Source organism: Leptonychotes weddellii, chromosome 8 (genome assembly GCF_054177405.1).
Source record: "Leptonychotes weddellii isolate Sample4059 chromosome 8, ASM5417740v2, whole genome shotgun sequence".
Taxonomy (NCBI): Eukaryota; Metazoa; Chordata; class Mammalia; order Carnivora; family Phocidae; genus Leptonychotes; species Leptonychotes weddellii.
This window is the reverse complement of record NC_138376.1, coordinates 21182270-21196919: the sequence shown is the minus strand read 5'-3', so window position 1 is coordinate 21196919 and position 14650 is coordinate 21182270. Positions and strand designations below refer to the sequence as shown.

At 39.0% G+C, this 14650-nt stretch overlaps 1 protein-coding gene across 1 annotated transcript in view; it reads left to right on the top strand.

Moving 5' to 3' along the window:
* The window catches only part of GMDS (GDP-mannose 4,6-dehydratase), a gene marked incomplete at its 5' end in the record, with an annotated part of 322994 nt that overhangs the window by 29622 nt on the left and 278722 nt on the right, over positions 1-14650 (top strand). The window contains one exon of the mRNA XM_081827535.1: positions 2285-2412. Coding sequence (XP_081683661.1) covers positions 2285-2412 — 128 coding nt within the window. The remainder of the gene's footprint in view (positions 1-2284; positions 2413-14650) is intronic.

Below are 14650 nucleotides of genomic sequence, written 5' to 3'. Positions count from 1 at the left end.
TTTTTATTATTTTTTTTAAGATTTTATTTATTTGAGAGAGAGCATGAGATGGGGGAGGGTCAGAGGGAGAAGCAGACTCCCTGCTGAGCAGGGAGCCCGATGCGGGACTCGATCCAGGGACTCCAGGATCATGACCTGAGCCGAAGGCAGTCGCTTAACCAACTGAGCCACCCAGGCGCCCCTCACACTTCCTGATTTTAAAACTTACTGTAAAGCTAAAGTAATCAAGAATGTGTGATACTCTCATGAGGATAGATATATAGATCAGTGGAGTAGCACTTAGCACAGTGCTAAAAGTGATAGCCATTGTCAGAGGTGTTGTGATAAAGACTTAAAGACAAAGGCCTGCTCATAAGCCCCTGCACTGCTTTTGCATGTGCCTGGAGCACCGTCCCTGTCTCACAGCTTAATTAAACCCTTCATGACCGCAGGGCAGGCTGCTTCTCTGGTGGGTGTTTCCTGACCACATTCAGCCACTGAGTTACCAGGCTTGACTGTTTCAGTTCTTGCAAATCTGTCATCTCACTTCTGGCAGCCCTGATTTATTTGTCTGTCTTACCCTCTGGGTGCTACTTGAGAGCAGGGGCTGCTGCCTCACTCCCAAGTTTCCCAGCTCAGGGCTCTGTGCTTGGTAGGTGCTCAGTTAATACTGTTTGAAAGACTGAACAGTAAGGGTAGGGCCTAGATAGATTGTTTGAACATGGTCACATGCTTCCATAGGAGCCCTAAGCATCTGCTTACCAGTAAAGAGGATAATCTGAACTGTTTTATGTTGGGAACTTCATCTAATTATATGGTATCACTCATTTATCTAGTATATTTGGAATCATAGTATAGTCCTATTATTAAAATAGAAAGACATTAAGAAATCTACATTTAATTATAAATTTAAATTTATTTGTTACAAGTCAGTAGAGAATAAAAGATTGCTAATGGGTAGCAGATTGAGAAGGATTGCTCTTATTAAATATTTTTTCATTTCTAAAGGCTCTTTTTTGAAGGATTTCTGTGTTTTATAAACTGCCATGGAAGAAGCACAGCATACTCCATCAGCTGCTAAGAGAAACTGAAAATTTTAGATTTCCATGGAAATCCTATTGTCATTTTTAATGATGGCATTGGTATAGATGTGTATACCAAATTTTTGTAGTAAGTGATCTAGTATCTGTTTCTACTTGCCTTAGGCTGTGTTCTTGCCAAAATTTAGTAAACCTCTTTAGAAAAATTCCACTTATCCCTATGCCAGTTTCTCTAGAAGCCAAAAGCTTTCATCATAACTCACCTCCCTGCTTAATCTGAAAAAGAACAAAGCTAAAGTTATTGAAATGTGATAAATTATGATAGTAATCTATCTAAACTGTATGCAGCCATTATTGACTTTATGTGTGTTACTACCTTGAGAATTTGGCATTACCTGGTGCTTGTGATAACCTTACCTAGAAACAGAGGCATGGGTAAAATCATCTCAGAAGTGTCTTTTAATTTTGTCCTTCTCTGTAATCTTTTAAAGTAGAGGCTTTCATTAAAGACCAAAGAATATAAAACAATTTCACTTCTGTCTTCAATTTATGGTGCCTTTCATCAATTGTTTCAAAATATTTATGCACAGTTCAGGAGACCATTTCTGTACATAGCACTGAAGTGAATTTGGAAGGTGGCATTTCAGTAAGTATAGTACAGAGAAACTTTTGACTTGGAACTGTGTCATAATTTATAATTGGATAGCTTTGCAGGTTTCTAAAGAAGAAAGATCACCACTTATTGGCAACCCAAATGCATTTGTTTGTTTCCTTTAACTAGTTATACCCTGTGTGCTAAGTTACTCTCCTCTCCCTTTCCCCATGAGGCCCAAAATAGCTTTATTAATAGGAACATATGCTGTTTATGTTCTTAAAAAAAATCAGGGTGGTCTTAGATGTCTGTCTTCCATTCTGGCATTTCCCTTTATACAACCCTTTTGAATTTTCTGTTTAAAAACTGGCATTCCAATAGCTTTTCTTTGGCCTAATGCCTGGGTCACATATAGCAGCAGCAAATTAGGAATGTTAAGACGTCCCCCAAAGAAAAATGTTTGTTATGAAAGTAGAGCTGATGTGACACTTGGAATTAGAGCTTCTTAACTTATCTAAATGACGGTTAATGATGGGTTTCTTTTATTCTTATTTTAAAGAAGGGGGGATAAAAATGAAAAGAAATGCCCAGAGGCTGAGATTGGGTTTGGTTCACCAAACTGTTAAATGTCAAATGTACAATGCTGGTAATACACCTTTTTCTCTCTTTTTAGGAGCTAATTTTGTTACTCGAAAAATTAGCCGGTCAGTGGCTAAGATTTACCTTGGACAACTGGAATGTTTCAGCTTGGGAAATCTGGATGCCAAACGAGATTGGGGCCATGCCAAGGACTATGTAGAGGTAGGAACTGACTCATTATGTTCTTAAAAATACCTGCATCAGTTGATGTTTTCAATGCCGGGCCTCTAGTGGAAAAGCATGACCTACAAGAGGTGGTAGCATATAAAATTTTGCTAACGCAGATATGTGTAAACTTATTACTTTCATTTTAAGGCTCCACAGTTCAGCTTTACTTGTAGATTACACTGAGTGTTCCTTGAATGAGGAAACCTCTCACAATTGTTCTTTTTGTTATTTAAAATGAAGGTGTTGGTCATTCTTTTGGATGATGGATGAAAAAATGTTTGAGTAGTGTTCTTTTCTTTCTAAAGCTTCTTTCTCCTTCTCGCTTCTTGCATCTTCTCCCTCCTGCCTGCCCAATATACATATAACTAACTGTGAAAGAATTTTTAGGTATAAAGGTGAAGTTCTCAGAGCTTCAAGAAATACTACCTAATTTCAATTTGTATAATCCAAGACTTTGAGATTTACATTATGCTACTAAGGTACTCTAAGAGTAATATTCTTATGGAGCTTTTGATTTCTGGTTATTACCCTACACATTTCTTAAAGTATGACTTTGCACACCAATAAATTTTGTTCATTAAAAAGAGAATTGCTAATAGTGATGCTATTGCATAATACTGGATATAGTTAAAGGGAAATTTGAATTTTCGTTCTTGGGACTTAGATACACATTAAATTTTGGTTTGGGTTAGATATGTTACATGTATAAGTAGTGTGATTTTTCTTTAAGCAAATGGTTATATTTTACCTTTCCCTGATCAGTATGCTTTTAAATATCCATGGTGGTTTCTGTGGCCAGACATGAAGGAGCATGTTGGTAACATTGTCTTTTTCCCTGGAGTCTGCTTGTCCTTGTTTAGGTGCTTACAGATTTCCTGTGTTCAGGAAACTATTTCTGTCCTTAATGATTCGTCTCTGGGAAACCGGATTTGGCTTCCTTGTTCATTGATGCGATTCAAAAAGAAACTTGAACATTTACGAAAGAAAGCAAACAAGTAGTTTATTTGTTAACACAGAGGTTAGTCTCGGCAGTGTTATTATTTTTGTTTATAACAATTAAAAATGTATACTTGAACACCTAATACTGATTTATATTATGGATAAAAAATTAGCTCTAATTTTAAATTTTAAACAGTGTAACATTTATATCATTTCAGTATGTTCTTCTAAGCTGTCATTACAAAGAGGCATTTATTTTACGACAGTAGACATTAGGTACATTTTAAGAACATTACATTAAAAAATATATAAGGCCACAGTTTCAGAAATTTTAAGAAGTAGGAGAAAGGAGATGTTATCAATAGATGCTGAAACTCTGTTTTGTCTAACCTATATGGCCTAACCTACTTAAAAATATGAGGTAAGTTTTATAAAAATGAATACATTACTTTTTCAAAAATATCATTCTAGCTATCTGTATATACTTAGAGCAATAGAAAGCTGTATAGGTACCTTCTTTTCCAAACTCTTGTTCTCCAAATTCAGAACCAAATAGATCAAATTTCATTCCATTTAATTTTTTTTTTTTTTGCACCAGGGTAAAAAATGAAGTTTTTATTAGAACTCAGAAATAGGGGTGCCTGGGTGGCTCAGTCAGCTGAGCATCTGACTTTTGGTTTCTGCTCAGGTCATGGTCTTAGGGTCATGAGATCGATCCCTGCATCAGGTTCCACGCTCAGTGGTGAGTCTCAGAAATAGATTTTGATAGTGAAACAGCATACCAAATGTTAATAATGCTTATTACTGGTTATGTTTATTTTCCTCTTTATATTTCTATATTTTCCATATATTTGAAGTGAATGTAAACTTTTTCAATCAGAAAAAAAAATTAATGACATTTTAAAAATAGGCCAGAAAAAAAATGCACAACACTATTAAATAAATACAGAGTAATGAGTAAGTCTTTTGTGAGCTCAGCGGAGCTGGAAGAAGGACTGTGCTATCATCTCACTCCCAAAATGCCAAGCCTAGCACTGGTCCTGGGTGTAGCTCAAACTTTGAAACAAAGGGGCCACAATTGTTTTCATTTAAAGTAAAAGCATTTTATGTACATTTTGGCTCAAAGACTTCAAAAAGGTCTTCCCAAATGCTGTTTTGAAGATTCCTTGACAGGATGGTGTTGGTACAGTGAGCCCAATAAGCCAAACCATCCATGCAAAAGTAAAATGTTCTGACCTTTCAGTAAGAATCTAAAATTTTCAGATTTTATGGAGAAACAGACATACAAAATTAAGTCATTCTCATTGGCATTCAAGACCTGATTTGTTCCACAATACAAATAGGTTTTGCTATGAAGGATTCCCCTGGGGTTCAGACAGTAACACATGTTGATGATGTAAGAAGCATTGTATAGTTCTCATTTATGGGTCCTGAAAGACGTCTAAATTTCTTGATTTCTAAAAAAAAAATGCCATTATTAAGAATTCATTGTTTGCTGTTTCCATTTTAAGAAATATCATCATCCTTTGCATTTCTAAATGTATTAAAATGAAGTTACTTCACAGACTTGTGACTAAAAGTAGATGTTGCCAGAATTAAAGTCAACAAGCATAAGAATGAAAAAAGAGAAGCATTGTTTGTTTAGAGTATATCTGCATCCTGGCGCTATAACCAGCTTTAGAATAAAGAAGCCTTGGCAAGTACAGATCAAGCAAGTCATAATAGCATCTTATTTACACTCATTTGAATTATATAATCTTTCTCATTTATACACAAACATAGTGTACTGGTGAATCTTTAAATTAAGTGACGTACTTTTTTAGTTATGGATGAACTTCCACGATGAAGAGTAGAGAGCGTTTGACAGTGTAGGGATCCTAGCTGTGTCAGTGATTTGCTTAGGGTTTTATATCTCAGTTTACCCATCTGTGAAAAGGGCATAATAACAACCCTGTAAAAAATTAGCATTAATGTGCTGTACATTCATGATTAGAATCTACCTCTGTCTTGTAAACATTTTTGCAACAGTTTATACAAAGCCATTTCCTGTTGCTGATTCAGGTTCATTAATATCCATTTATAGTCTTGTTTCCTAGATCAAAATGATTTAAAACTTAATTTGAGTGGGTAAGCAGTATTTCAACTTGAAATGAAGAATATAAAAACTAGGGGCACCTGGGTGGCTCAGGCGTTGGGCGTCTGCCTTCGGCTCAGGTCATGATCCCAGGGTCCTGGGATCAAGCCCCGCATCGGGCTTCCTGCTCGGCGGGAAGCCTGCTTCTCCCTTTCCCACTGCCCGTTTGTGTTCTTTCTCTCGCTGTGTCTCTGACAAATAAATAAATAAAATCTTTAAAAAAAAAAGAATATAAAAACTATATTAAATTTTATTGTACTTCAGGATAAAAAAGTTATATGCAGTTATATCTTTTCCAATATTTTATTATAAACTTACAGGATTGTTGAATTAATTTTACCATGAGCAGCCATATACCCTCCACCCAGATTCTATAATTAACAACTAACAATTATTGTTGCAATTTGAGAAAAAATATTACTGTTTAAAAACTTCTGTAGTGCTTGATGGATCAGAGCTCTAAATACTCAGTTTACACAAACACAGGTTATCAAGAATTTGCACTTCTTATGGGATATAGTCAGTTGACAATTCAAACTTTTAAATTTTTATCTTCTTACATAATTATATGACACCATCTTGCTCTGTTTTCATGCCTGCTGCCCTCCACATACATTGAAGTAACTCCTTGTATTCATGAGAACACACTGGGGGCTGTTGTATACCACATCCAAGCAAATTCAGGTAGTCAACATTTTAACTGCATGGTCAACTGCAAAGGAGAGGACCTCTAACTTCTCTAGGGGGCATTGGTCTTTCCACATATCTTCTGTTCAGTACCTACCATGGTCATGGTTCTAGTTGCTACACATGACAGTCTTTTAAACTTTGTATAAAGCCCAATAAGCCTGCACAGTGCTAAATTGCACAAAGGTAAGCAGATTTCTTTATTTAGGACTGACTTCTCCAAACTTAGGATATACGAATGCACCGTGGCCTGCTAAGATTAATAAAGGTTTCTCAAACTTATTTAATTTTGCCACCCTTTTAATAAAAAATATATATTAACATCTAGCAGTGCAGAGGTAGAAAATGACACCATATGTTTAAAATTAATGGTAACAGTTTGGTTAACAAGGTCCCAGTGTGATCCTACCTTGATGAAACTAGCTAGAATACAACTATAGCCGGAAAATATTGAGAGGTGAGCTAATTGACAAGGGCTGGACTGGAAGTATCTTTAAGTTTTTACCACTCACAAGAGGGTCCTTGCTCTTGGGATACATGGATAATCAAGTGACCTAAGTCTGAGTTTTTTCCAAGACTCAGCAAAAAGCCATTTAAAAAATATCATGAGGTTTTACTGCCAACAACTGACCATACAGGTGCTCTTGGAGAGTTCTCCTGGCGCAAAGGCAATCCAGGGCACGTTCAAATTATTAGAGGAGGATTTTTGAGATTCATCTGAATTTTTAATATAATGGTCTCTCACACATACCTCTTTCTTTTCTCTCTCCCTCCCCTCCTTCTTTCTTCCTTCTTTCCCCTCCTCCTCCTCCTTTTTTTTTTTTTTGGCAGGGATCATAGATTAATTTTTAAAAAGCTAGTTTTAGAAAAAAAATAGTAGGGGCGCCTGGGTGGCTCCGTCGTTAAGTGTCTGCCTTCGGCTCAGGTCATGATCCTGGGGTCCTGGGATCAAGCCCCGTATCAGACTCCCTGCTTGGCGGGAAGCCTGCTTCTCCCTCTCCCACTCCCCCTGCTTGTGTTCCCTCTTTCACTGTCTTTCTCTGTCAAATAAACAAATAAAATCTTTAAAAAAAATAATAAAAATTGCCAAATGTTGGACACTCATTATGTGCCAGAAACTTTACTGAGGACTTTACATACATTATCTTATATGATACATACACCAGTCCTTTACAGATGAAGAAATTGAGGTTTGGAGAGTTCTGGGGATGATTTGCCCAAAACCATGGCCAACAGAGGTGAATGAACCCCGAACTCCAGCCCAGGCCTGATACCTCAGCCATTCTCATAACCACTAATTCACTTTGACTTGAGGGGAGCAGAGACATAAGCAGTGAGGTCTGGCTAACTTTCCATTTCCCAGAGAGACAAGACATTGAGCTTCTCTCCCTTTTCTCTTTATGCCATTTGTAGTCCAAGGGGAAGAGAAGTATCTGGAGGACAGCATGTGGCTGAGGCAGTGATCAGATCTTGCTGAACCCATTATTTTGACTGTATTAGGCAAAGATGCAGAGGATACGTTTGGGGAAAATGGGTAGTCAGGTGTCCTTCCCTAGCTATCCATTGTCTATTGTCCAAAGTCTACATGAGTTAACTTTCCTTACAGCCTTCAGTTCTCTGTTGATACCAGAGACCTGGGGGAAAGCCCGGGAGCCTCTGGCAGGGGGGCAGGTAGACCGTTGAGAGAGCTGGGGAGAATTAACCAGTGTTTCCCCTTCTTTCTTCCTTATCTGGCAGTCTGCTGCTAGCATTTTGCATCCTATATTAAGTCACACAAATCTGGAAGAAAAGGATGCCATTTAAACTTTCTGAAATTTTATTTAAGGGAACGCTTACTTGTTGCAACAATGTCAACAAACTGTTTGTTTGCTTCTATTTTTTTTTGTTCAGGAGAGTAGCTCGATTTTTTGTTGTGTTTGAATTCTCTAAAGTGTTCATGGAACCAGAATCTGTTCTTTAGGTAAGGCCTCACTTAACAGAAATGCAGGAAGTCATAGTTGCCCTATTTCCACTGACCAGGTCTTGAGTGATTGGGGATGACATCACAGGAGTGGCCAAGCCCCCAAATCCCAGGAACACTAGGCTCTGTTTAAATTGTTGTCTCAGTGACTATACCAGCAGAATTTCTAGGATAGATTATTCATCAAGTTTTCATCCACAGATAGTTAAGAAACAAGGAGGTGGATGCATTTTTAGATCATATTTTCAGTTGTATTTAAAAAATTTAAAATTGAGCATCTGACATTAAGTTAGAAAAGTAGTTCTTGGCAAATGTGTATAAGTGCATTTATGTGGAGAGAAAGAATGAAAATGAATATGGAGTGGAGTTGCATATTCAGTAGATATAATGCCCGTGGAAACGAATTATGAAACTTCGTGTAAATGCCATTTAAGTTCTAATGGGTAGCAATTAACCACATTAAGGTAGAAGCTTGTACTCCACCCTTTACTCACTCCCACTGATGCTAAGTGTCATCACACCACTGTGGATCATGAAATGACTTCTTGTACCTAAGAAAGTCATGGCTCTGTTCTTGAAAACAGTCTTAGGAAAACAGTGTAAAAAGCCTCCTGTTACTCAGATTATCACACTCATTTACCTACATCTAAAGTGTACCGTGAGGTTCGGGAGCTTTCTCCTTCTACCCCCAGTGGGGCCTGCCCAGTGTCTGTGTGCTGTTCCTCATCCTGGCTGAGCTGCCCTTCCTCACGCTCTCCTCTGTCCTTCCTGCTTCTCTCTGTTGTCTCTCCTTTCCTTGGTGCCTCCCACTTCACATCTGCCTCTGCCCACAAATGAAAATTGGCTCTTTAACTTCAGTAACAAGACTATTCATGTGATACAGACGTAATTGCCTCTTAAAAAATATGACATCACCTAAATTTAGTGATGATTTTGCCTGTAGAAGGTATATATCTTTAATATTAAATGCTTCATTTTTACATTAGTGCTCTCTGGAAAGGACAGAAAGTATTTGCAAGTATTTCCTACTTTCGTGTGTCCCATGCCTAGAAACGCCCATAAATTACTGTCTCTCTCATACACACACATACCCCACTACACACACACACACAGAGTCAAAACCCTCATTTTTACATTCATTCTAAAGTACTGTTTGGTTTTATCCCACTTACCTGCTTTATTGAAAGGAAATCATTTACTAAAATTACATGTTTTGTCCTCACAGAGCCCGGGCGTGTGGCCCTTTTCTGTGACTTTCTCAGACCACTTCGGGCCTCTTGCTGCCATCAGGAGGCCAGGCTCCAGGTTCCTGGGCTTAGCCTTAGGGGACCCTTTAATACAAGCGCGTTAATTTTGCCTTTACATCCAAAGCCACAAAGCAAAAAACCTTCCAAACAGAATGTTCTGTAAGGCAAAGACATGCATTTTATTTTCTGCTTCTGTGTATCATGCTAGAAAACATCTCTGCTTATTTTCTGCCATAGAATCGTAGCAGTGAAGTCTCAAAGATTCTCATCTTTTCTTTCTAGGTAAGGAAAAAATTTTGATCCCCTCTGTGAGTGTTGAATCATTTGCATTTGTAAGATCAGTTATTTCTTTTTCTACCTATTGAGTTTAGTAAAGCTGGGATAGCTGATGGCTTTATAGAGCAATTAGATCTGAACTCAGGGGCAGTCTCTGTGATGGATACCTTGATCTGTCCCATGGATTGTTCGCCCAGGGCAGCGATTTTAAGACCAAGAGGCAGACACCTTTTTGGACTCTTTTTGGAAATAGATGCTGTGCAGGAATGAAATGTCTGCCACTTTGACTTGCCAGTTAAATAGCTTTAAAATAGGTGATTGACTTTGTTCTATGTTCTTTACTCTGTGCCTTTTTGTGGTTCAAGAATATTCAAAAGCCACCACCATCCTCTTGGGGTCAGATTTCCAAAGGGTTTTCCCATGTAGCTTTTACAGTTGTTTCAGAAACTGAAGGTATCACACATGTAAGCTAACTATGCCCCAATGGACAAATTTGGGATACCATTAAGTGAGATCCCTTTTTCATTTTAGAAAAGATAGACTGGGGCTTCCACCATGCCTAGTTAATTTACAAGGGTAGTTTTATAAAAGCAGTATTCCTTAAAGGCAAAATTGAGAAACCCTTGCAAAACTGTCTATGCATTATTGATTTGAGTCTCCCATGGAAATTATTAGTCAAGCTCCTAAAGAAAGAGATGGAATTACTCCTTAGTATAGCTTCCCCAGCTTTCTCTCAAAGTCACGTAAAATATTTGAGATCACTTCTGCTATTTTTTCCTCATATTATGAGGAGAATGATTGGGTTTAACTCATTACTGTTTATTACTTTCTGAAGAATCCAAGTAGATTGAGATCTCTGAGAACCAAACCATTCCTCCACAAACATAGGATACGAAGTGGTTAGTTGTTTAGTATCAGTCTCTCCAGGAAGCTCCTTGAAGGCAGGAACTGGATATTATTCCTCATTATTGTAATTGTGCCTCCCAACATGCTTGGTACAGAATGGCAGATGCCCAATAAATACTCTATTTGACCATTTCTTTATACAATTTATAAAAATGACTATATATAAAATTTGTTTTATTCGTCTCATTATTAAAAGATTATTTTCTAAACTTAGCAGAAGATATTCCCTACTGAATATGATCTTACCACATTTAGGTTTCAATTGTGATGGATTTACTTGACTCCAGGAAGTAATGTTTTCAAGCAGTTTTCTCTCTTGTTGCATGCAGACCGTAAAGGAAAACTGAATAGTGCCCATATGTTCTCATACTGTGGTAGATTTCCCAATTATCTGCAGATTCTACTATCATTAGACTCTATTCCTATTTGTAAAAGAAGGATATATGAGCAGATGGAAAAAGTAGAATGAAAGAATGATATACTGGTCCTGATTTACCAAACAGAATTTCAATAATCACAAACGTGGCATTAGCTTACAAGATAAGTGCCCCTCAGCATGACTGGTAACGCTGACATCTATCTGCTCATTCAGAAACCTCTTTACTTGTGTGGTCCTCACTATATTTCTTCTCAGTTTTCAAGACTCTCATTTGATAGAGGATTCTTCTAGATAAAGCAGGATTTCCATCACAGATTCTATTGTCTTGGAAAACTTTCACTCTTCCATTCCTTCCCCCTTCCCGTCCTGCCTCCCAGTCTATTGTATCCCCCCCACCCCAAAACACACACACACACACACACACACACACACACGGAGCAGGTCACTTTCTAATAATAGGACTTTGTTTTTAAATACATGTAAAAATTAAAGATTCTTATATGGAGTTCTAGGATAGCAGCTGTAGAAAACCTACATAAACCGTGCAGCTAGCAGAAAAGAGAAGTATTCCACAGTATCTTTTTGGGTTCTCTGAGTGTGTAATTTCATTTCCTCCCCTGGTTTCACAGATCTCTGTTCCCAGGTCCATCCTCCACCTTCTGACTCACGAAGTGGAGTGGTGTGCTTCCGCCCCAGGGGCAATGGTGTGTGGGTTGCCTGGGTGGAGCCTGGAGGAGGCAGGTTGCATTCCAGGAAGGTGACCGAGGCCCTTGCCTCTTGGCCATTCTGTCACCATGTCCACACAATACAAATACTCATCCTGGGTGTGGCACTGGCTTCTTGCTCCTTGCAAAGATCAGAATCCCAGAGGCTTTGCAGTTTCACATGTTTTTTCTTATAGTATCTCCTTTAGGTCAAGAATTACTTTCTGATTTTCAATGGATCTTAAATTTCAGGTTTGAAAACAAAATACAAAGAGCTTTCACCAGACTTTTTTTTTTTTTAACCCCCCGAAGGTTATCCTCTTGTATTTGTGTAGTGCTTTATCATTTACATCTTTGGATTCGATTCTCCCAACAAATCTCAGTCAGTGATTAGGAGAGCAGGAATTATTATTTGCATTTTCCATATGAAAAAGCTGGCTTTGAACGGAGATGCCCTGGCCTTGTATCGTACAGTGGGTTCCAGCCTGGCCCCACCGGCTGTTCAGCGCAGCCCCTTAAGGTGAAGCAGCACAGCGTTTCTGGGTTGATTCTTGGTATATTGAGTCATTCCTGTGAGATTTTAAAACCATTTTTTTCACTAACTTCAAAAGTTGACCATCTAACAAGTATTACCTCCCCAGGAATTACAAATGAACTAGAATTTTTACTACTGGCCTTCTACCCGTTCTGTGAAACAAAGAGCACAAATAAGAGAAATTGAGTTAGAAAGAAACTCTAAAACATATGAAGAGCCAAAAGTTAAAGGGCCAGGTCATATATTCTAAATGGGAGACTTCCTCTGCAGTAACTGTTAACTTAATAGTTGTACAATCATATAATTTGAAGAAGATATCAACTCTGTACAGGAAATACAGGTTTAACAGAAATCATTTCATTTGATCCTTATCTTCAAAAAAACTGAAGCAGTTTGAAGAAATGGCATAGGTGGTTTAAATTCCATTGCTTTTGTCAGTGGCAGCTGAAAGCTTCATTGTAGTTAACTATCTGCTAGAGCCTTTGGGAAACCAAAGCATCGTTGACTGGCTGGGCCAAATGAGTCATCCATTAAAATTATCCCTAATGAATTACCGGTTTGCTTGTTTAATTGCGCGTGATATAGGGCTCCGGGATGTTAGAAGTCTGGTGAGACTCAAAGAAATTGTGTTGGCTTAGTTAAGCGTGTCAGTAGGATCTTTCCTAACTCACAGTGCACTGATATTCCCTCCCTCCCCCTCCCTCTCCTTCCCTCACCCCTTCCTTCTGTGCCCATCCCTCCTTTTCTCCTCCTTCCGGTCTCTCTCCTCTCCATCCTCCCACCCCTGCCTCCATCTCACGCATGCTCTCTCTCTCTCTTTTTCTCTTTGTGGGTGGGGGGAGACGGTCTCAGAAACTCCTACTTCAGAGCATCTTTGATAGGGCTCTTAGTTTGAGTATTAACCACCCAGCTTTGCTCAATGAAAGCTTTCTTAAAGCGTGATAAACTACAGCTGGTACGCCCTCTTTTATTTGTGCACTGGGCACTGTGTGAACAGCATTATATTGTGAATAGGTGACTAGTGGGCTTCCTCTCTTTTTCCTACAACTGTGTTTTCCATATAGAATAGAGTAGCAAAAACATCATGGTAATAAAAGGCTAATTACATGAAAACCATGATTATCACATGAGTTTCTATGATATCACATGAGTTTTTGTGATATCATGCTGATACCACACCAGCAAGAATTTTAAGATCTTCAAGTATAGCCTACCTCTCATTTCCATCTTTGTAGCATGTTTGAGAGGTGGTTCGCCAGTCTGCTCATTTCTTCTCAAAATTCTGCTCTACTTTGGGGGTCACTCTGAGCTGCCTCCTTTTGTTTACTCTCTTCCCCAGCCGCTCAACCACAAGGTTTGACCATTTTCCCTGTAGTCCTGTCACCCTTTATTCAGAGCCCTCCGAGTCCCTGCGACCAGAGCCCTTATCCCAAGTTGGCTGGGCAGCCTTCTTACACACAAAACTCTCCACATCTCATCCCCATGCTGACCTTCTTTTGTAGACCCCAGTGCCCTTCAGAGCATCTGAAAATAGGATGTGCTCAGTGTGTTTTTATGGAATGAATGAATACCTGAGAAGGAATAGACCTAAAACCAGATTAGCTTCATTGATTCATTTAATTTAAAGACTGAAACAACTTGCTACATCTTCTGATCCTGTGCCCTTGTCTAACAGGTGAAGTAACTCATTATTCAGAGATATTCACTGACTTGAGATAAAACAGCTGGTTCAGGGACACCTGGGTGGCTCAGTCTGTTAGGCGTCTGCCTTCCGCTCAGGTTATGATCCAAGGGTCCTGGGATCGAGCCCCGTGTCTCCTTTTGCCTGCCACTCCCCCTGCTTATGCTCTCTTTCTCTCTGACAAATAAATAAATAAAATCTTTAAAAACAAAAACAAAACATGGCTGGTTCAGAGTCTGAACATAACCGCAGTCTTTTGTGCTCTTTCCACTATAGCGTCTGTCAGATCACATGACCAACAAAAGGGCTACAGGATGCATTTTGTCATAGCTCTGGAGACTCATCATCTAGGTGGTTCATGCGTCAGTTAGGAATTACACTAGTGTAATTACACTCAGTTACAAGTGACGGCTCAGTTACAAGTGGCGGCTTACTAGGGGTTACTTTACTCACCATGAAAAGTCCAGAGGGGGGTGCAAGCTGCTGCACAATTCATAGATGGCAGGGCCAAATCTCTGATCATTCCTTCTCTCATGACTCCAGGGTGGCAGCAGTCCCAGCTGTCCTGTGCAAATAAATCCCCTAGGATTATGTCAAGGAAGAAAAGACTGCAGATCTCTGGGTGACCAGCTCTAGCATTCTGTTAGCCAGAGCCATGGCCCATGGCCAACCTGCTTGGTAAGGGAGATCATGATGCCACGTTTTAGTCTCTCAGCCTCTCTTTCTGGTCAAAGAAGACAAGAGACTGGGTGCTGCAGGAGACACCTACCTGTGTCCAAGTGTG